This window comes from Microplitis mediator, chromosome 5, assembly GCF_029852145.1.
Source record: "Microplitis mediator isolate UGA2020A chromosome 5, iyMicMedi2.1, whole genome shotgun sequence".
Lineage (NCBI taxonomy): Eukaryota > Metazoa > Arthropoda > Insecta > Hymenoptera > Braconidae > Microplitis > Microplitis mediator.
Genome location: NC_079973.1, coordinates 23,302,496 through 23,326,403, shown reverse-complemented (window position 1 = coordinate 23,326,403; position 23,908 = coordinate 23,302,496). Strand labels below are relative to the sequence as shown.

General features: G+C 30.8%; 2 protein-coding genes and 1 long non-coding RNA gene across 6 annotated transcripts in view; 2 read left to right on the top strand and 1 right to left on the bottom strand.

The window, feature by feature from the left end:
• The first annotated feature begins 3,880 nt into the window (after positions 1-3,880).
• LOC130667585 (leucine-rich repeat-containing protein 40-like) lies at positions 3,881-9,114 on the top strand. 2 transcript variants are annotated; one of them, XR_008989864.1, is made up of 11 exons: positions 3,881-4,266; positions 4,349-4,542; positions 4,747-4,950; positions 5,030-5,153; positions 6,109-6,278; positions 6,364-6,506; positions 6,579-6,779; positions 6,843-7,175; positions 7,409-7,594; positions 7,759-7,928; positions 8,860-9,114. XR_008989864.1 is itself a non-coding variant. In XM_057469250.1 (10 exons), the coding sequence occupies exons 1-10, from the start codon at positions 4,092-4,094 to the stop codon at positions 8,963-8,965; spliced, it is 1,836 nt and encodes a 611-aa protein (XP_057325233.1). In that variant the 5' UTR covers positions 3,882-4,091; the 3' UTR covers positions 8,966-9,114. The 2 variants fall into 2 exon arrangements, 1 of the variants encoding a protein (XP_057325233.1); XM_057469250.1 differs by lacking the exon at positions 7,759-7,928 and having other exon boundaries at positions 3,882-4,266.
• Positions 7,896-9,867, bottom strand: LOC130667589 (uncharacterized). Its single transcript, XR_008989865.1, has 3 exons — positions 9,531-9,867; positions 9,150-9,301; positions 7,896-8,029 (listed from the first exon to the last, which is right to left on the bottom strand). It is a non-coding gene; the product is annotated as an uncharacterized LOC130667589 (long non-coding RNA).
• Positions 9,868-11,275: 1,408 nt separating this feature from the next.
• The window catches only part of LOC130668358 (protein gooseberry), a 58,431-nt gene continuing 45,798 nt past the window's right edge, over positions 11,276-23,908 (top strand). For 2 of the 3 annotated variants that reach the window (XM_057470607.1, XM_057470608.1), the window contains exon 1: positions 19,152-19,526. In XM_057470607.1, coding sequence (XP_057326590.1) covers positions 19,472-19,526 — 55 coding nt within the window. In that variant the 5' untranslated portion in view covers positions 19,152-19,471. Of the gene's footprint in view, positions 11,406-19,151; positions 19,527-23,908 lie in introns of those variants that run through there. The other variant, XM_057470609.1, reaches the window with a different exon arrangement.

Here is a 23,908-nt window from a genome sequence, read left to right as displayed (position 1 = left end):
TATATTAAATCGTAATAACATGTTGGAATAAACAAAATTTTCTCGCTTAACCATAAATATATCAAACTGATGGTAAAATCCTCAAACGAAAAATTGAACCCGAAAGTTTACTGTGTGTGGGTTATGTGTATATACATTTATACATACTCTACAGATATGAGCATTCAAATACAAATAAATATATATATATTTATACTCTTTCAACTGTTCAATTCGTATTGCCATATCCAATCTTCTCTTCTTGTCACACAGAGAGTATTCACCTGTGGGTGTATACGTCACTCACCGAATCTATTGGAATATCTAAAACTGGTTTATTTCGATATCCCACGGGTTCGCAGTGTACACCACTCACTGAATCAGTTTGAATATAATCTTGGATAGAGTAGCGCACAATAAAAAATAGGAAAAAAAAAATTGAACAAGCTACTACTGTTGCTAATACTGCAATACTTCTGGTACATTCAAAGACTGGAATCTAATTTTTGTTCCATCAATAACTAATCGATAATGTCTTAACAATTTTTATAACTTTTTCCGAGTCTCGATAAATCCGATGCAGCTATTGTAAAATCGGACATTGCACAAACAGCCATTGAGTAGGGGTCATTTTAAAAATCTGACATTTTTTAATAGCTTCACAAAGAAGATGACGACAAAACATAAACGTAGACAATTAAATGGGCAAGTGAAACGAAAGGAAATGCGTCACATGGTATCGAATGCCTACGTAAGACTGAGAATAGCACGTGTCCGTACTGATGCAGTTGCGCCGCGTGTAAAAATTGACACGTAGGCGTGATTATAAGTCTCATGCTACGATGCATCTTTTGCCCTATTGAAAATTATTTCTTTCTAAATCCGTAAGCCCGAGCTTTACGTCATTGAACACGAAAAATAACGTCTGTTAAATCCTCTACGTAATACTTGGGTCACAGTTACCCACCCATATGCACATCACGTCACGTGTTTGCATAATAAGTGAAACGATGAGTCGAGTGAGATTTTTAAAATGTGTCTCATCAAGTAACTTTGAGTTAAATAAGAATAATTAATAGGGAATTATTTTTTATTCAAAGGTAAATATTTAGTTACTAAAAAAGTAAAATTACTTTTAAAATAAATTAAGCAAAACGAGGTTAATTATACAATCGAATAACAAATAATAAATATCGTAATTCTCATTTTACCTGTAAGTAATAATCAACTTTATACAACTCTCTCTCAGAATTATCAACAGATAATTCTGTAGTAGTAATATTTCTGACATTCCTTCTGTTACGAAAAATGATCGTAATTTAATAAGCTTACTTGAACCTACATATCGCCTTTCCAATCAATTGTAACCAGAAATAATCTATTTTCAGTTCTTAATGTACTAATGCAATTGTCTGATGAACTGAAGAATATTCAATATGTGGAGTATTTAAAAATTCAAAATTCAAAAATACATTCGACTTAAATAAAATAACGTAAATTCAATTTTCCCACCCGAATTCTTAATCGAGAATATATACAAGATACATAAACATTCAATATTTACTGAAGTTTGATAAAAATATACGTAACCAAAAAATAAAATTTCCAAAACTTGTTTATATTCATAAGAATCTCATGACATTTATAGTTCAACAAATAATAATTTATAAAATTTTTTAAATATATCGTTTCTAACCGCCGTAAAGAAATGAAAACGTAAGGAATCAGAGCAAAGCACACGGCGGTCGTCTCAGTGTCCCTAAGGAAGTATTCAAATTCCAATATTCAAAACTAGGGCAGCCATATAAATTTCGTCGAAGAGAAATAAAAAAAAAAACGAGGATAAATATAAAGTAAAAAAGTAAATTAAAATATAATACACTAGATATAAAATAGAATAGAGATGTATATTGGAGAGAACTGATTTGCGTTTACATATACAGAGTCTTGTGGGAAACGCAGGCGTCAGTTCATCGGCCCAACGAGAATGAAGCACCACGTCAATTCTCATTCTGCTTTTGTACGTCTTCGTGGATAAAGAAAATAAGGGTTGCCCAAATGCACGAAAGCAACCATTAGAGTCACGTTCTACGAAAAATTCCCTCTTAGTATTTTCCATTTATATATACAGATATATATGTACGTATATATTTATACACATGATTAAATATGTGTATATATAGACACATACACATAAATATATACATAAAGCCAAGTAATTTTGAATGAGTCTAAATCACGACCACGCGATTTTCGATCTACTCACTGAAGAAAAAGTTGATGAAACTAATTTAACTACTATCGCAATTTAAATCTGCTACAAATGTCTTTTGTGGGCGCAAGGTGTTCAATTTGCCAATGTCTCAGTAGTTCCTGTTTTGACATGCTAAACGGCTTGATAAATTACCAACAACTCATATATATTTCAATATCTAAATTGGTATAGTCATTAAGTCGTTATGTTATAGCTGTTGAATATTTCAAGAAACGAGCCAAGAAGGTCAAAAAAATAAGGATCGGTCAAAAGTGCTATAACGGTATACTGATGTCATAAATTATGCTCCCTAAATGTTGTAAAGTTATAACAAAAGAAACAGATATTTGAGTTTTTAACAAAAGAAGCAACATCATCATTGCTTCCATCAATCGTTTTATCGTGTTAAAAAGTCAATTAATAGATGTAGCCGTGGGGTGGTGGTTAATAATATTATATAGTGGATTCAAATTGCATCAGCAATTTTATCGTCGGGGTTAATAATGAAAGAATAGAGTTTGAGGTAGTAGATTTATGGATAGATATATAAGAAAATACAAAAATGCAACCACCCATTTGCTTTTAAACGCGATAGGGCTACGGTATATACTTGATTCAACAAAGCAAATCAGAATTCGACACGCGAAAGTAGCATGAGCTATCACGCAAAGTCACTTTTCCTTCTGTTTCTTCGTCATCATACCTTTGCACTTAACTTTTGCCAATTATTATTGTTGTTAAATGTTTTGAGTCTTTATTTTATCTATTTTTACTCAAAAAATTTATTCCTGATAATGATCAGACAAAATTTGCGTCCAAAATAATTAATTTAAGGAGGCTCGGTAGTTATTCTTATCAAAACTTTTTTCTCAAACGAAAACACTAAAGGCAAAATTAAGAATGATACTCGATACATTACTCTATAAGCTATAAATCTATCTTTTTATTTTTCAAAAATGTCTATTTGTTCAAGAGGAAAACGTGGACGAAATTTCCGTTACTGTCCAAGTGCAACAAGGACAGTATCGTTCATCTTCTTGGGTGTCAGAGAAAAAAGGGTCGACTACTTTTAAAAATTACTGCAATTTTCATCAAAATTTCAATTTTTAAATATTTTGGAAATAAGCAAATCTTTGTTTTCGTTTATATAAACACTTTAACTAACAATTAATGTTAAGCCCATTGAGTTTTTTTACAAAATGATTTTTTCAAAACGAAGTAATTAGACAAAAAATTTTCACTGTATTTAAATAAACATTAACAACTTTCTTACTACAATTTGACAAACTAACTATTGTTTTACCCAATAATTGTTAATTCATTTACCTGCTTATCCTACATATGTTACTCTTCAATGAATTTAACACGAAACCGCTTTTGCCGACAGTTAAGACCGCAAATATTCTTAAATCCTTTTTGAATTAAATATAGGCAATGAATTTTTACTACCAAACTATTCAATAATTCTAGCACAGGTAAAATGATTGATTGAAAAAAAAAATAAATGCATTATTAAGATACTTAAATTTAAGTATATCTTTGATAAGAGAATGTGCCGACAACCAGTATGTACAGTAGTAACTAAAATAATTGTACACTTTGTACCCAGAGTAACGTAACATATTATGAAACACATATTGATTTAAGTACGTCGTCACTCAGTCTAACATGTCTTCCCTTACCTTACATTAGAATTATTTATTTACGACTCAAGTTCATGGACGGCGGAAGTTTCTTAAGCTATCGACGACTGCCATGGACACTAGTTCACACAGTTCATTGCGTATTAAAGTGATTTCCGAGCTAGTAATATTAGTTGTGCGAGTAAGTTGACGTGAAAAGTGCAATAAATATAAAAATGAGCGTTGAAAAACGTAAAATAACTTTTGACAAGCGTAAAAAGTATGTCAATCATCTATCAGTGTTCAAACAGAGAACAAAGAAAGATGATAATAATGAATTGTCTGAGCGAATAATCATCACTGCTCGTAAAACTGGTGAGCTTAATTTGTCTTCAAGAGGATTATCTACGGGTATATATTATTTTACATATTTTCATTGATTTATATACAATAGAGTGAGTATAATACTAAATAAAACTATTTTGTACACCAGTTCCGCGGAGAGTATGGACAATAAATGAATTAACGAAGGAAGAGATCGAAGAGCTGCATGTGAATTTAGATTTTGATGAAGATCGAGACCGTTGGTGGGAACAAGAATCATTAAAAACACTGAATCTCTCTTCAAATAGTTTGACATCTATCGATCCGGAAATTCAAAATTTATCTGATCTGATTGACTTTGATGTTAGTGAATATTTAATCAATATTATAAATATTTAAAAGCCTAATTAACTTATTTGAAAAGTTTTTATACGAGTTGTATTTCCACGTCAGTAGATACAGTCCTTGAAAGTCAGACGCTAATTTAACAACTTCAAGGCTTCTAAATGTATTAATACTTTTGAAATTTAGCAGTTACTTTAAAAAGTAAATAATTTTTATTTGCAGCTTCATGATAATTTAATTGAAGAATTACCGGATCAAGTTCGAATGCTATTAAAACTTAGGAAACTAAATTTATCTCACAATAACCTGAATAAAATAAATACTAATTTATTTACATTGGAAAATTTACGGCAGCTAAATTTATCCCACAATAATATTAAAGAGTTGGATCCATCAATTGGTGATCTCGTTATGCTCGAGTCATTAGTGAGTAATAAAATAATAAAATGATTTATTCAAATTTATTTTTGAAAATAATTATGTTTTAATAAATTTCTTTGATTAGAACTTGTCGTATAATAATATTACGAAATTGCCTATTGGATTGGGATACCTAGTGCGATTGTGTAATCTTGATTTAAATCACAATCTGTTGATAGAATTACCACCGGATATTATGAGCATGAGAGGTGTGTTTTCTTTATCATCAATAGTAATACTTAAAAAAATACTAATACTTTGTGGGCTATCTATTTACAAAATATTACGATCTGCGATGTATCTGAAAATCGGAACGTTCTTCGCGCAATGAAAAAAAAAAAAAAAATTGGCAGTAAAAATTGTACTGGATCAGTAGTTTTCTTAAATGTTTTGCATATGAATGCTGTCATGTCAACCGAAAATCTTAAGTCACCCCCGATCTCCGGAACTGCTCTTATGCAGTAAAACTACATAAATTTTTCAAATTTTCGTATTACGAAAAACGTTTCGATCTTCAGGCACATGATCTGCGAACAGGAAAACATGATTTCTTATTTACCTGAAGATCGAAACTTCGCGCTACGAAAATTAAAGAAATTTGTGATTTGACTGCTTAGGTAGTTGGGGGCGGCCTGCAATTTTTGGCTGACATACTAGCACTTATGCGAAACATTTCAGAAACTAGATCAAGTAGATTTTTTTTCCTTCCGCGTAAAATTTTCCGATCTTCAGGTACATGATTTCTTGACGTTAAATATTTTTACCTGCCCTAAGTAATTTTTTGAATTATAAATTGAAAATCAAAATTTTCTTGGGGCGAAAAAAAGTTTCCTTATGGCAAAAAAAAATTTATTGTGCCAAGAAATTTTCCTTAGCTCTAATAAAAATTTTTTTTTATGTTCCTGAAGATCAGAACCTTTTTCGCACAACGATAATAAAAAATCTACTGGACGGCTAGACTTCTGAAACGTTTCGCATACAGGTGCTGGTACATCAGCCGAAAATTTTAGGCTGACCCCAACTTTCGGAACTGCTCCTTAGGTCACCCTTAAGCAGCCGAATTACATAAATTTTTTATTTTCGTTACGCGAAAAAGGTTCCGATCGTCAGGTAAATTTTGTTTTTCTGTGTACTAATGAAATAAAATAATTATTTATTTAATAGTTTTAAAAAAACTTGATGCAAGTTCTAATAATTTGGAAGTAACTCCTCCTCTGGGTGAAATGAGAAAACTAGAGATCCTTAATCTTCAAGACAATAATTTGTCTGTATTTCCTGATGTAATTGGTTGTACTGCTTTACGTGAAATCTATCTTTCTAATAATCAAATAACTGTACGTACAGTGCATGTTTATCATTCGAAATAAACTAAAATAATCACTAATTTAAAATATTCTTGCATGTAACTAATTTATTTAGGAATTTGAAATGGAATGCTTAGAAGGTATTGGCCAATTAAAATCTCTTGTGATGGCAAATAATAAAATCGAAACAATCCCTGATGACATCATTAAATTACTTAATTTAGAACGTCTTGATTTATCCTCAAACAAACTAACTTTGTATGTTCATTTAATTATTTAATTATTTAGATTTTTTATTATTTATTGCTCAGACAATTGATTTTTTATTAGTGTGTCAAACTCATTATGCATTATGCCAAATTTAAAGCATCTAATTATTGATGGAAATAAAATTAAAAATATAAGAAGAGATATTATTCAATGCGGAACGCCAAGAATTTTGAGACACTTGAGACAAGGTTTTGATTCCGACTCTGTAGATTTGAGTCGATCATCGTCACCATGTCCTACTATGATCCCTGGTCCTGACAAGTAAGTAAATAAAAATATTCTTAGTGTGGATCGAAGCTAATATTGATTCTGTAATATTTTTAGATACATGATGAAACATACAAAACTACTGAGTTTAGCGGCTCAGAATCTTGAGCAAATACCTGACAATGTTTTGGAAGATGCAAGTGAAGCTAAAGTCACGTGTGTTGATTTAAGTCGCAATCGATTCACGCAATTGCCGGACAAATTAAATTTGATAAAATCTGTTGAAGATTTGAAATTATTTTGCAATCAATTGGTGTCATTGCCCGAGTGGATCGGCGAGCTTTGCCGTCATTTGAGATACTTGGACCTGAGTAAAAACCAATTGACGAATCTACCAGATAGCATTGGAATGCTAGAACTTCTACGTGAAATTAATATTTCCCATAATAAGTAAGTTCAAAATTTTATAAAATTATTCAAATAATTCGATTCACTTCAGATGATTTAATTCAATACTAATACAGTAAAAAATGATTTTCTTTTTTTACTTTAAGGACCAGTTTTTCAAACCCGGTTTGATAAACTGGCCCTAAGATTCAAAAAAAAAAATTATCAAGTCAATAATTTAATTCAGTGAACGATATCGTACTTGAAGACAATTGATGATTTTTTGTATTTTATAGATTTACGCTGGTACCTGAATGTATTTATAATATAAGTCACTTGGAAATACTGATCGTTCATGACAATCGCGTGAAAGAAATAGACGCATCATCATTAGCTAAATTAAAACGACTAGCTAAATTAGATTTGTCGAATAACGACATTGGGAATGTGCCTCCCGAGTTGGGAAATCAAACAAATATCAGGTAGATAAATAAATAAGCAAATAAAAGTATCAATGTCCTATTTGTCGTGCATGATCATTGTGAAAAAAAATGTTTATTCGAGTGAATTTAAAATATTTGAATTATTTAAGATACGCTAGCTATTAAATGTTTTATAAATTTTTTTTTTACCCGTGCATTTTTAGTTGATTATTTGTTCATTTTCCTGAATAGTTAAGATATCGTAAACCATCAGTAATATATATAGAAATACATATTATGATGTTGGACCCTTGAGCATTGTATCTCACTGCATGTTACGCATTGTTACGCTCAGTGCAAAGTCATCGCCACGATTGTCATCTTATCGAGTGTGGTAAAAAGTGTTTTATTGTTTCATTACTGCTATCAAACCATTGCTTTGCATATTTATTTTATTTTTCATGATCCCAGCATCGAAACGAAGTTTCAGTGTTTCTACAGCCAATCGAAACAAGATAATTTCATTCCAATCCCGCGTTAATTGTGAATGCCTTCAATCAGCAGGCAGAAACAAACTTGTTTCGTCCCTTAGAAAGAAACAAATAATGTTTACACCATAGCTGGACCGAAAGTTTGAACTCCCGCCCTGTTTAGAGGGGAGAAAGTCGTTCTTTTCTTTTATGAAAAGACGAATGATAAAAATTAGCGCATACGCCATTCTTTCCTTAAACAGAGGCAAAAATTTAAGCTTTCAGGTGTAGGTATGGTGAAAAAATGTATACACATCCGGGGGAATGTAGGATGTCCCAATCCGCGTGTTTACCAATCAGACACGGGGGTTGGAATTCCTACTTTCCTCCCTTGGAGTGTAATATACTCATTTTGACTGAAGGCTTTCGAAATTTAAACTCTGATACTTGTAATTTGTCCATGAGTAATTTCAGAGCATTAATTTTATTTACGTAAATGGTAGTTCTGACTGTGATTCAATTTTATAAAAATTAGTGAGAATAATAAATAGTATTTATAGTTTCTGCTTAATTATAAATTGAAAATAACAATTTAATAGTTGATGACTCCATGGGTCTTAAATTAACTTGATTCTGACTGGCTGCTGACACTGAAACTGAGTTCCAATGCAGGTAATCATGAAAAATCTAGTGTGTAACTCAGGATGAAAGACGATTTCAGCCTGCGGGTGATGTCAGCCAACTTCACCCTGGTCTGAAATAGTTTTGTCTCATCCCTCGTCACACAATATACTGGAGATCACGTTACTGTTTTTTTTTTTTAATTCATTATTAATAATAATTTTAATCATTTAGGACTCTACTACTGTCGGGGAATTGTTTTAAACAACCACGTCACGATACATTAGTCAAAGGAACCGAAGAAATTCTTTCCTATTTACGAAATCGAATTCCGTTGTAATAATTCAACATTTTGAAATTAATGCCAAAGTAATTGTGCCTCATTACAAATTACAAGCAAATTAAATTTAAAAATAATAAAAGTCAAATTATTCTAAATATTCTATAAAGATGGAGATTTATAATAAACAAAAATTACTGATTATAAAATATTTTGTAATAAATTATTACCGTCATAACTTTACCTCTGATTTCTTTTCAATAAATCTATAAATTAATTTTTACGATCATTCAATTCTATGGGAAATTTAAAGAAATAAAACTAGTGATACTAGTATATAAATAAATAAAAGATTCTGGATCCCTGATTAAAGCTGAAATAATTATTTATTTGATTCTGCAAAAAAAAAAACTTTATTACTTTAAATCTTGTAAAATATTTTCATAATTAAAGCAGCAGCTGAAGTATTAATACAAAAAAATTTTTTTAAATCCATACCGAGGACTTTTCAAAATCTTCAGTTGCAAATTTGAAAATAATTTTATTCAATATCCCGCGTGTTTATGAAAAAAATAAAAATTCACTGGCGTCTAGTTGTATTACGTCTAATTTTTTAAATACTCACATAATTAATTCAATAATTAATAATTAATATGTCAAAATTTCATATTTCTTTCCCCATCCTTATAAAATGAATATTTTGATATTTATTTTTGAAAATTGTGACGGATGTCATCAATAGACCAAAGTCGTAAACAATCATGTGTAATTACACACAAATATACGTCAGTTTTATGTATAATTATAAATTTAAAAAGTGAAATTAAAGTTTCCTGAGTGATTACAACTTAAAATATTCACGACAGACAATAATTAAATAATTTTGTAATTATTGAAAGATGAGAAGACGTGATAAAAAAATAATTGAAACATAACCAAAATAAAATGTATTATACATATATTTATATGTAAACAAATATGTAAGTGAACATTTATACACAGTAGAAATAAAAGAAAGCAGACTTACCGACCGCTGTTTTGAAAAATTAGCAGCAGGAAGACGCTTACCGTTGGCAGGAAACAAAATGGCAGCCGCTTTCTTTTCTGCTCGATCATGACGATGAATTTCAAAAAAACTATTGATCGTCTTATAATTTATAACTTATCACAAACACTAATTTCACTCACTCACAATCACTGCACAAAAAAAAAAACTTTTCACAAACTTCAATATTCCCGTAAATTTTTAAATTTAAAATAAATATACTGATAAAAAAAAATGATACTGAAGTTAGCAGACGTTTAATAATTTTTGGATTTTTTTTTAGACGATAAAAAATTTAAAAAAAAATATTTGAAAAAATTGCACCTGTAGTTTTTTAAATTTTCTACATGTGCATATTTTTATATTATTTTTTTGCAGTCGATTTATTGCAAAACGAAAATTCAAAAATTTTTAAATGTCTGCTAACTTCAGGATCATTAAAAAAAATTATCACTCACATTCACTAGAAATTTATTAAATTCAAATGTAAAAAAAAAAAAAAAAATAACGACCCGGAAACTGAATTTAAAATCGCGACTTTGAACCGAAACGATTAATTTTCGACAGGAAAATTTTTTTAGTCACAAAATTTATTTTTAATTGAATTATTATTCGTGGCGAGATAATTTTATTATTAAATATGTTGGATTTAATCACGACGATACAACAAAATGAATACGCGATAAATTTTAATATAATAATCACGAATATTATAAAAAAATAATTTAACAACACGTCCGCGGATTAAACCCGACAACTTTTTTCGAAAGAATGGCATCAAGATGGCCGGAGAACAATTGAGAAAGTTCTAGAAGCTTTGTGGGGGCGATTATCGATTCCGCAAATCTATCGACTTGATCTCGATCAATCACAGAGCTGGATTTCAAAAATTTGAATTTGAATTTAAATTTTGCTGGGAGTGGGGATGACGACCCAATCACCGCTGACTCGAATAAAAATTGGAGGGGATAACAAGGAGGAGAAGACAATAGACTGCAGTGAAGCTTGCAGCTAAATAACACTTATGCTGACAATACATATTTAACCCTTTCAAGCAAATTACCCATTAAATTTATCGTTAATGCTCTCGGGAATGTTGTATTCATTTAAATACTTGAAATTTTCTTTATTGAACCGTATAAAAAATTGAGTTGAAATTATCAGGTTATTTTTTATATTTAAACCTGAGTGGTTGTGGATTTTAATTAAAATTAATTGAGGTTAAAAAAATATTTAGATATTTTCAAATAAAAATAATTTTTTGAAATAGTGATCAATAAAATATTAAATACTAAGTGATTGAAAATATACACTGATGGCAATTAGTTTGAAAAAAAACGTAGAGATGGTTCATGAAAATGGTACGCGAGTTGCAAAGTCAGTAAATAGAAGATTCCAGACAGTAAATAAAAAAATGGCCAAGTCTTGAAATCAGAAAAAATAAAATAACGTTGGGTAAGTAAATGACACTTTTTATTTTTAAATAATATTCTCTGAGACTTGCTCATAGAAGCTTGATCCGCATTTTACTCCTCTCATAGTGACATATAATTTGGTTATTTTGATAAATATAACAATTTTGAGACACTCATGTGTAAAAAAAATAGCGATCCTGAAATTGACAGACAATTAGCAATTTTCAAATTTTTTTTTTTAACAATTTAATTCAAAAAAAAAAAAAAAAAAAGAAGAATATGCACATTTAAAAAATTCAAAAAACTTCAGTTTTTCAATCCGAGTTTTTTTTATCCGGGTTTTAATTAATATTGCTAGTAATCTGTATATTAATAATATATAGATATACCAGCAATGATAATTAAACCCGGATTAAAAATAAACTTGGTTTGAAAAACTGGCCCTGAGTAAATTAAATAAAAATCGAATAAAATTAAACAAATACGCATTTATAGGATTTGAAAATGAGAATGTGAATTTTTTAATTTTTATATTTTCAATTCTTTAATTCGTTTATTTGTAATTTAAAATTTGTCTCATGTCTGCTACATTCCCACTCACAAAGAAATACAAATTATTTTTTTACGGTATTGAAATAATTTCCCCAGTATTTATATCAATTCTCACTGGTTTAAAAATTTCTAACGACTATGCGATGCATTGTAGAGTCAACATCATAGTCAATCATTTTTTTATTTATTAAAAATTAATTTTCTTTCAAAATTAAAATTGAATTTATTAAATTATTCTTATTTTCTTAAAAATTCAACACCTAAAAAAATAATAAAATTTTTATAATAATTTATGTGAGCCCAAAAATTTTTAGGATAATTTTCTCACAATTGTATTTAATTTATTTATCTCTTTCGAACCCCTATTTAATTAAAAAAAGAAAATTAAAACGCGTTACAACACGTATTGAAAATAGTTTACGCGTCCTTTTCCTCGTTGTTTGTATTTCATTGTGTACATCGTGTTCTAAGGCACTTGAATCGTTTATATGACAATAATACCCGTCGGCACACGGGTTCTTCAAAGACTGGTACCGTGATGCCGCCATTTTGATCCTGGCCGACAAAAGTACCGTCATCTTGATTTACTGACCACAATTGTCAATAGCTCGATTGTTATCAAAGAGGCAACATCTACCAATACCTGCCTAATATGGATCTCTATTTCTTTACTCCCATGTGCATACAAATCCATTGATAAACCTTAAGCTAAAATATATTAGAACACCTACAAAACTCTGCTCTGTTTAGAGCTTCTGTACTCTAAAATTTTTATATACCTGCGTGTGGTCTGTGTATGTATTCTCAAACACAAGTTTCGTGGCAGTCAACCATGACCATAATCCGTGACATGGCATTGTTAATCACGGGAAAGTTGTGAATGAAAATTGATCGAGGGGTAGTTTGTGGGATTGTGGGCGGCCGAAATAGTAACCAGGTCGAACAAATTTTTTTAACACGCTATATAAGCGTATATATAAACGTCCGGTATCAAAAGTTCCAACTACATTTTATTCACTTGTAATTACATAAGTACACGGATAAATTGTTCTTGTTTGAAATGCTATGGCGTCATAATAAAGCCCGACCAAGAAATTTTTTCTAGTTTTAAGAATATTTTTGTTTTCATTTTATAATGCACAGAAAAAAATGATTTCTTGGCGCAAAAAACTTTTACTCACGTCAAGAAAATTTTTACTTGTCCTAAGAAATTTTTCGCATTATGAATTAAAAACGAAAATTTTCTTGGGGCGAGAAAAAATTTTCGTTATCATTTCATAATGAAAATTTTTTCTTATCCCAAGAAATCCTTCTTTTCTGTGTGCAAAATATTTCGTGCGTCGAAAAATCCTCTCTTTCTGTATGTTGGCCACCTAACAGAAATTAAACTAAACACAAGCAAAAATTACTATTGTCACAGCAAAATCAACTATGGTTACAGTAATTTGTGATATAATCCTTGTCAATTTTACTGAGGCCATAGTAATTTTTACATGCGTTTACTTCAATTTCCGTCAGGTAGCCAACATGGTCTGGCTTTATACTATGGCATACCATAGCATTTAAAACAAGAATAATTTCTTCGTTTACGTAAATTTTCAAATTCACTTGAATCTTCAATTTTCTAAATTGATTGTATTCAATACAAAGATTAGCATTTCTTCATTCATTTTTTTACTCCCCGATAAATTTGGAATGAAGTCAATAATATCCTTAAATTTTTTTCTTCAGAATAATTATAAGCCGGATTTGATAGATATCACGCAAATTTACTCGGTATAATTTAAAATTTTACAATAAATAAATTTTAAACAAAATAAAATATGTATATATAACTGATTAAATATTTAACGATTGCACGGATTACAGTAGTACGTCTTTAATTGCTACCAACAGGTCGTGAGGCATAGTATTATAAGTTTACTCTTTATTATATTTAATTACAACTAATTAACATAAATCTCACGGATTTAGTACATATACAAACATATTAGCCTTTAAAAGGGAACGAAGTACATTTAGTTGCTCTCAAACTCAGCTTCAGTAAATTTAAAAAAAAGAAAAACTTTATTCTTCCGGACAGGGTTATTACATAAACGATAAGTGTAATATAATAATAACATAAATATGAAGTAATACCGGGAATGTTTAAATACTTTTCTTTGATAAGGGGTTTTGAGGTGTACGAGGGACAAAGTTCTCTCTGAAGCATTTGACCATTACGACTACGAGCAACTACGGCTTTTACCCTGGCGGTTTGCGGCGCGTCAAAGAGTGCTCATTAAATGCCGGCAATTAACCGCGGGCTAACTCAAGGGACCCCGAGAGAAATATATATATATAAGTAGTGCTACACGGCCTTCGGCGGCTTGAGGCTCGCGCACGCCTCAGAGAAAGAGATTATTCTCATGTATAATACTACTTTCAGAGACTCAGGTGTAAATGTTTTAACCCCACTCGTCGACGTTGTCGTTATCATTATCGTATACATACACGGAGAAATTATTCTCCTTTGAAATGCTATGCTGTCATAGTAAAGCCCGACCATGTTGTCCATCCAAAAGTTCCCATAGAATCCACTAAGATGGGAACTTTTGGATAGGGTTGGCCACCTGCAAAAATTCAAATAAATACACAGACAAATTATTATGGCCATAATAAAATTGACAACGACTATATCACAAATTACTGTAACCATTGTAAATTTTACTATGGCCATAGCAATTATTCCATGTGTTTATTTCAACTTCCGCCAGGTGGCCAACATGGTCCGTCTTTATTATGACACTGTAGCATTTCAACAGAGAATAATTTTTCCGTGTGGAAACCCTTGCAATTATTAACGTATATAACCTACTATTCGATGAGAATATCGAAGTCAAATATCGATTCAATTCATGATACACCACACAGAGAAAAATTTTGGCTCGAAACCTACTATTTTTATTATGCTGTCGGCCAAACTTGAAACAGGAAGTGAAGAATCCAAAAAATTATTATGCTCATACGAAAAATTATTGTGCTGTATCACAATACTTACTACGCAAGAAACTTATCGATAAACTTTGATAACAATTATTTTCATGCATTATAATAATTGTGATGCGGCATAATAATTTTTAATAAGAGCATAATAACTTTTTGGATGCTTCACTTCCTGTTTCAAATTTGGTCGACAACGTAATAAAAATAGTAAGTTTCGAGCCAACATTTTCCTCCGTGCAGGTTTGAAAAATATTGAAAAAATTTTATTATTATTTTTGTTTCATTGAAGAATGTAAATCAAGTTTTTTTTTTCTTCTACAAATCACTTATAGCCATCACCATTTGTTACTTATGTTTTTCTATTAATTTAATTATTAAATTTGTTATAGGGATGTATTTAGGAAGTACCTGTCAAAAGAATTCACTTCTAACTTATTGTAAGCATATATCAAGTAAAATTAATTGTTACAAGAAATAACGCCCACTGTTTGTCATACAAATTGTTGGATAGTCCGTTGGGAGTATCTTTCATATATAGTATTTTCTTGTAGGTAGTAGGGTATTCAGTAGTAGTGTGTAGTTGTAGCTGACCAGAGCGTATATGAGTATTCTAATACACAGATGGTTATTCTAGCTATCGCTGCACTGTGTTTCTGTATTATTTCTTAAACTGACTTGTCAAAATACGTCAATGCATGAGTAATAGTTGTCACGAGGCACACCGCAGTGAACGAGTACATGAGTTCATACCATACAATAAATACTCATTCTTAAACATTTCATTCTTTATCCTCATAATATATTTTCATTCTTGTGGACGAAAAGTCAATGGAAACAATTAGCCAGTTTTAAAACCCATAGGGAAAACACTCCAAAGACACCTTTTCCGTAAACACTCATTCTTTCTTACAATCTTACAATTTTGGTGATAAATTTTTATCCATTTTTATTTACGACGATTTACCTACTGATCTATTATATATTTTTTCTCTCGAAATACTATAAAGAGTGAAGTGTACGTATACATGTGCATGTCCACCTTTTAAGTCTATATACGAGAGGACAAAACTTAATGTGATCCATCATATGCAAGCCAGCAGGGGTAACGAACGTTGCTATCTTGAAATTTAAATGTTACGTTCAGTTTCGTATATTTTGCTTGAACCTCAGACATATTCAACCTAGCTATTCAATGGAGAAAAAAAATATTACTCCTGGGAGTTTTTTGACAATCGTTATGATTGAGACGTTAACTCAAGTTTGGTTACTCTTTAGAGACGACAATAAACCAAGACATTTAAATTTTAAATAATACACACATGATGGAACTTGCTCTAGGGAAATTTGTAAATATTATTTTTCTTCAACGTACACAGAAAAAAAGAATTTCTTGGCGCAAGAAATATTTTGCGTTATGAATTGAAGACGAAAATTTTATTAGGACTGCACGGAAAAAAAATTGTGGTTCTTCTAATCACAATATTGTAGTAAAACATTGTAGTAATGAGTACTCCGATATGTTGAAAAGGATACTACATAAATAGTACTGACATTACTACACAAGTGGTTGAAGTTATTCCAAGTTGGAGTTGGCATTTCTTTACTCCAACTTGTAGTAACCTCAACTAAGGTAAAAGCAGGGTATAATAGGGATACCCGCTCACTTTTCATTGGAGTGAGATTAAATCACTCAATATAAATTAATAAATAAAATGAAAAAAACCATATTTTTTTTTAAAGTTATTTTTTGAAGTTTCGAGTATTAGAATAAAATTTAAGTTTGAAGAATAATGTTGATAATTAATTATTATTAATTTTTAAAATAAGGTCCTTGAGTGTACCCATAGTCGCTCACTAAAAGTTGTGATGTACCATTACTCGACCAACACATGGCCCCATAATCGCTCAAAGACAATATCAATTAAACTATGATAAGTTTATTGATTTGGATAAATAATTTATAAACTATACTACTTTATTCTTTCATAATATAAAATTTCATGAATTTTAAAAATGTATTTAATAAGATATAGTTATAACAATTCTTAAAAAATTTGACGTAACCTAAATTTAATCTAACGAATGAACATCAAAGTAAAAAATGCCCGGCTGAGCGCGATTTTGAAAACAGTCATTTAATTTAAATTTATAATCTATTATAAAATAATTTGATACATCATATTTTAATATATTTAGATTCACAAATAATTATTTATCAATACTAATATTTTAAGTTGTAATTTTTTTTTTATAAAAATTATAAAAAAACGCCTCAAACAGTTAAAGTGAGTGACTAATGGTACTGAGTGGGTATAGAAGCTTTTACCTTACAGTTTTCGTAGCAGCTACAATTTTTTTCCGTAGAAAAATTTCTCGATGCAAGAAAATTTTTATGTTCAATTCAAAAAAGAAAAAATTTCTTGGGCCGAGTAATAATTTTTTGCGCTAAGAAATTCTTTTTTTCTATGTACACAGAAAAAACAGATATCTTGAGTCAAGAAAATATTTTTGAAGACAAACGTTTTCGGAAACCAAGTCAAGATTTTCTTGAGCCAAGGGAATTCGTCTTGGTTGGAGAAGATTTCTACTTTATCGGAGAAAATTTAGGTCTCCAAAAAAATTTTCTTGAATCAAGAATATTTACCTTCAGTCGAGAATTTTTTTTTTTGTGTGTATGAATTAACTTATTCTAGAAATAAATATCACATACCCAATGAAATAAATATTAAATAATTATCTGTCATCAATAATAAAAAATTACAACTCATAAAAATATTTATACTAAAAAATACGTTCACAAGTTTGACAGTTAATTAATTCGGATTAATATGTCAGTGACAAATAAAATAAAATTAGACCGCGATAAATCAAAAAAGAAAGTCATCTGAAAAGTGCTCGCATTATAAGTACATAAATATATTAAATACTGTCATCGGTGAGAGTAAACCTGGATTTTATCATTTAATTTATCATATATGTATATGCCCAGTCATCTTTCAGCGCCTAATAACAGAACATATATGTACTCAACCAACGCCAAGTTCCTAATCAGATACGGTGCACAACCAACTCTCCATGTCGCACTTCTCTCGTCATTATTCCATAATGCATATCTTAATGATTATGAAACACTGAGACACGCCGACAAACTGCAACCTTAATTCTTATCTCTCTTGCTCTTTTCATTTTTAAAACTCAACTTTTATCATTTATTTCATGCATATCCTGTATATGTAATACAAGTATACAGACCTGCAATGTATGCAAGAAAAGGAAGTAGGATCACGTGATATCCATACCAGCTCACGTCTGCACCCGTCCCACGCTTCTGCAATCAGCTCCTCATAAACTACAATCACGGCACGTGTCTCTATACCGTTTTTATCCATTCATCCTCTGAGTATTACACTTTTGTACATCTACTTATTTTTAATATTACAAACAACAAAATTATTGTTTTACAAAATTATTTCTAAAAAATCATATGCCGCAAAAAAATTTTTTTTCCATAAGAAAATTTTTTACTGCAAATAGTATATTACATACCTAGGCCAGTAAAATAAGAAAAGTCTCAGAGCACATGTAATTGTTGGCCGAGGCGAAGCCGAGGCTGACAAACATGTGGTCTGAGGCTTTCTTTTTTACTGGCCAAGGTGCGTATACTATTTTTCTGCTCGACGAAGCCGGAAAGTTGCAACTTCGTTTAGGGCAGCGGCCCGAAAGTTGCCACTTTCCGGCCGGAGGGCAGAAAAAAAATTTCCAGGATATGTTTTAATTTTGTGAATAATAACAAACATTAAACTAGAGTTTACATAAATATGATAAATATCTGAATGTGCAATCGTAAAAAAATAAATAATATTTGCGTGGGAGTAGGTGGAGACGTTCGGGCGGAGCAAAACCTGAGACCACCTCTTGGGTATCGTAAAAAAAAAAAAAATAAAATAAAATAAAAAATGAAAATAAAAAAAAAAATGAACAGTAGTATAAACCAATGTTCGGCATCGTGAATGCGTTAGTGGTAGGCGCGTGGTCTGTAGATTTCTTTCGCGGTTTACCATCACCACAGCTTCCCATTCTCGTTCTTTTTAATTTTCCATCCCCGTCTTCCTCGTCCTTGCCGTCTTATTCTTAACAATTCCGCGCTCCGAAACCCAAAGAAGAGGCGGAGTCTCTCCTTTTACGACGGCCTCAGCGGCCTACCTTTTTCCCGGGTGGTCGCTCTTTGGTCACGATACAGCCAAGAGAAATCACTGGCTGAGATCCCACTTCTGAATCCAGTTGTAGCTGAGACCCCGAGCTTAGCAGGTCTGCTTAACTTGTCATTCCAAGGAAACATCCACACACTTTTCATAATTTCATTAAACAAAAACAACAACAACAATTATTATCACCATTGATAATAAACAATCATTTTTTATTGCCATTGTTTGAATCTCTCGATCGAGTTTCTTGTGAATCAGTCGCTTTAGTTCGTGGACACTTTAATAGTGATTTAAATTTTTCAATAGACACCCAAGAGACAATTGTTTGGTGTAGTGATTTTTAAATTTTAATTGTAAAAACTAAATGGCTGTCAGTACTCTCAATATGGCACCATACTTCACTGGATATCCTTTCCAAGGTATTTACTTTTTTTTTTTTAAATACAAACAATTTATTTATAAATTACATTGCAGATAATTACCTCATATTAAATTCAATAGAAGATAATTTTTAAAAAATACTTAATTAATTTAAATTTAAAAATAAAAATACATAAGCTGATGTAATTACAAAAATAAAATGAAATAATCATTTAAAAGACATTAATAGAGTTAAATAAAATGGAGTTAGCCGACGGTAGACAATTTTCTTACATCACTACTACTCACTTATAATATTTATATTTATTTCATTTTATCATCATCACCATAAAACTTATAATGACAGTCTATAAAGACTGACCTCGGGTTCAAAATTATTTAAAAATCATAATTGTAAATTGAATTACTCTCTATAGTCAATAGCGACGTTTTTAACAAAGAATTTCAATCGGGATTTTATTATTTACAACATTAAATTTTTATATTAAAAGTAATACTTTTGCTACAAAGTGTAGTTGTGTAATTTATTTTAGAAAAAATATATAAATGAAACGTTTAAGGGTAAAAATAAGAGTGCGTTTACAACATATATGAAGTCGTGTTACTACACGCGGTGGGCGGTGGAACAGCATGTTCAGACGTGGGTATCTAATGTCTGATATCGGATTGCCCTGAGGCGACGGCACGTTGATTGAAGCCCAGGTAACTTGGAACAACGTATATATCTCTAAGTACATGCGTCCCGCACGTACTCAATCCTTTTTCTTATATACATTAACTGAGTTGGAGTATCCAAGTCCTGAGTCATGAGCAGAGTCGAACTCTATCGAACTCCATCATTTTCCTTACAATTTTAAGTAATAGACAAAAAAAAGTTCTAGCTTCTGTAAAAAAAATAACTCGCTAATAAAGAATAATGTATATATGTTTGTAGCTAACAAATGGCACTACAGTACCACCATTCAAATACATATTTGTTAACTATAAACAAATCATTATTGCATTCAAATGAACCATCCCATACGAAAAAAATATATATCTGGATATATCCGGGCAAACCTGGAATATGTCGCATATATTTGCAACATATATATAAATATGTCTCATATATGCAGATTTGCCCGGATATATATCTTTTTCGTATGGGATATATTTGTCTCAAATAAGTATTCATTGGGTCCATTCAAATATGGGATTTATTTGCCTGAAAAAAATTGTTCTCTCAGTGCAGACACTTTAGGCGCGAAATTTAATTTTTGAACCCCTTTGGGTTTTATCGTCAAGCCTCGAGTTTTTTATTCACGCTCATCATGAGCATTAACATGATAGCGGGAAATCAATTGCTGGTTATCAATAATTCATATTCTAAATTATTTTATCGCGTCGTGGTATTTTTATTTTAAAAACGCTGGTTGAATTGCATTTACCAGGGTGGTCTGCTGTTACTCTCTCTCTTTCCTTCTTGTTTACCTCTTTATAAATAATACAAGGCCCAAAAGAGACTGCCCAAAATGAATGGGAAAGAAAGGGAGAGAGAAAGAGAGTTAAAAGTTTAACCTAATTGCGGAAGGAAGCAAAGGATAAGCGACTTTGCGAAGACACCGCATCATCATCGAACGCTTGTAAATTCTCAAGGCATGTAATTTTGTCGAAAACAACCCGTAATTATTTAGCGCGTAGTACGCGCGTTATATATGAACCAGACTGCCAACTAAACTAAAATTAACTAAAATAATAAAATAAAATAAAATAAGTAAATATCTTGATATATGCATACATTCATAAATAAATAAATGACTCATCTGTTCTTTTAACACTGTGCTGGATTCATAATTATTATTAAACCGATGACGTTTTAAAATGCACAGTAAATTTATTTAATGTATTACGAGTCCTTAATGTACATATATATGAATGACGGCAATTAAAGTTTGATGAATGCTTTTTAATAAAAAATAGTAATAAAAATAAGTAAATTATTGGTTAGCATGATCATTTGTCTTTTGCAACTGTTTTATTTTACTATTTTACCTCATACACTTATACAGTAAATAATAATTTTATAAATTGGAATAGGAACAAGTGGGCAAGATGATTATATAAATTACATACATTCGTAATAGTATTAAGATAAAAAGTATAGATCTGTAGATCGGAATGAGTTGGGCGTTGTCTTATATTAGATCTCATTGTTGTCATCATCATTTTTTTTTTACTACACTACTATATCTTTACCTAGGCTCCTTATATATAAATACATATACATATATGTATGTATGTATGGATGGATGGATGTATGTAACCGGCTTCGCTAAAGGTCTGATATACTGGAAGGTTTTTCTGCTTAAGGTCTGAACACGCTTTGGGGCCCAGAGTAGATCGCGCGGTCGTCCGCGTTTGCGCACCTACCCAACGCGTCGGTCGGGCGGTGCCTTTTGATCTCGTCTGTAATCCCGGCGGGCCCCGCGGCCTCACTGACGTCATCTGAGAGGTGTCCAGCCTGTTCAATTCTGCATTTAGCGTTCACGTTTACGTTCACGTCCTGGCTTTGCTTTTACTAATATATATTATGTGTAGTGTATAGTAAGCTTACGCTAGTAGATGATGTTTATGTTGCTCGAGTAGATGTTGATGATGATAAATTTCATGATGTGTACTGTGCAATACTTTTAAGTAGTAGACAAATTTCGGATAACTTTTCAAACTCGATTATAGATATACGGAAAAAAAAGTGTGGAAAGTCACCCGAAACTACTAATGGGATCCGATAGCTTTTACTTTTGACAGAAATAAAAAATTACTAAAATAACAGACCCAGTACCCGATCAGGGAACTAATACTCGACCACTCCATGTATTTGTATATTTACACATAGTAAAATTTAGTATATATAGATATACAAATACATGAGTGATCGGGTACTAGTTCGCTGATTGAGTACTAGTTCCCTGATTAGGTACTAGCTCTTTGATCGGGTACTACACGGAGAGAAATGTCAAGTAAATATACATATGCAACATAGTAATAATTACATTACTCTACAGTTTGTGTCACGTCACTCTTATGTGATTGTTTATACAAACTATAGAGTAATGTAATTATTACTATGCTGCATAGGCATATTTACTTGACATTTCTCTCCCTGTAGTTCCCTGATTGGGTACTGGGTCTTTTACTTTATTCATTAAGAGAGTGAAATAGGTGATTTTCAAATGAATCGCTTTCCTAAATAAAGACCCAAATAATTAATTAAAATATTTCATTCGATGCGTAAAGTTACTATTTATCGAATGAAATGCTTCCCGTTCGGAAATTTCAGTTTCCATTTGCCAATGTAAATGCAACAAGTACCGCTTTGTTTGTTCACACGTGTGAGAGAAAGAGAATAGATGGTATATCCTCTTCAGTGAATATGCTATCATAAATTTAAAAAAAATTACTAAGCATTTGTATCTTTTACTTATGGAATAGTAATTTTTCACGTATGCCAATTATAACTAAATTTAGAGATCCATTTTTTCCATGCAAGCCTGTACTTTATTTGAAAATTTTAAATACATAAATTTACAACATTACTAATGTCACAAACAATGTAACGTAATTTTTATAAATTAAATTTAAGTAATAAGTCAATAGGTATTTTTCGTGCTCATGGATTATGAATAAGTAGAAACATAAAATAAAATGAATGCTGATAAACCATAGCTCTTTATCGTATTCAATTATTTGTAGCCTCGTAAAGTATTTGCTAGTGATAAGTCTGTCTAGTATTGAAACAGCTAAATCTACATTTATGTATATGTGTCTCACAATATATATAGCTGCTGTATTTTAAATTTATATATACACATTATAATTTATGTTTTTGTTGATTTAGTTATTTATCAGCTGATAACAAAAAATAATAAATGCCACTTTAAATTAACGTTAATTATAGAAATATTTTCATTAGCAATTATTGAAAATTAAAAAAACACTTTTTTTATTTATCTCTACTTTTTGTTGTTTGCTAATTTAAATATATAATTAGAAACATGTAAAAATAATATACATACATAGATATTTATATATAAAGAGTCGGTCCTTGAACAAGTTAATCCATAAAAAAGAAAATTAAATGCAAGTACAAAATAAATAAATAAAAGAGTTAAAGTAAATTTACTACTCGTACGTATTAAAACAGCAAAACCACAGCCGTAACTTGCCGGATGGATGGGTAAAAAGATTTTCTTTGACTCATGATGTGCAACTGGACTTGTCTTTTGCAAGTATCCTTGCACGCGATCCTCTCCCGCAGTCACCATCTCATTCACTTTCTTTCCCGCTTTTAAATACTCCAGCCAGCCGTATAATATTTTGTTTATACTATTTTACTCATCAGTAATTGCATTATAAAACTAATGAAGAGTCATTACCAGTA

Bases quoted from the DNA above. Each gene is read 5' to 3' on its own strand.
- LOC130667585 (XM_057469250.1), top strand. From the start codon at position 4,092: ATGAGCGTTGAAAAACGTAAAATAACTTTTGACAAGCGTAAAAAGTAT. The intron at 5,154-6,108 runs GTGTGTTTTCTT...TTTATTTAATAG, and splicing joins GGATATTATGAGCATGAGAG to TTTTAAAAAAACTTGATGCA. The intron at 6,279-6,363 runs GTACGTACAGTG...TAATTTATTTAG, and splicing joins TTTCTAATAATCAAATAACT to GAATTTGAAATGGAATGCTT.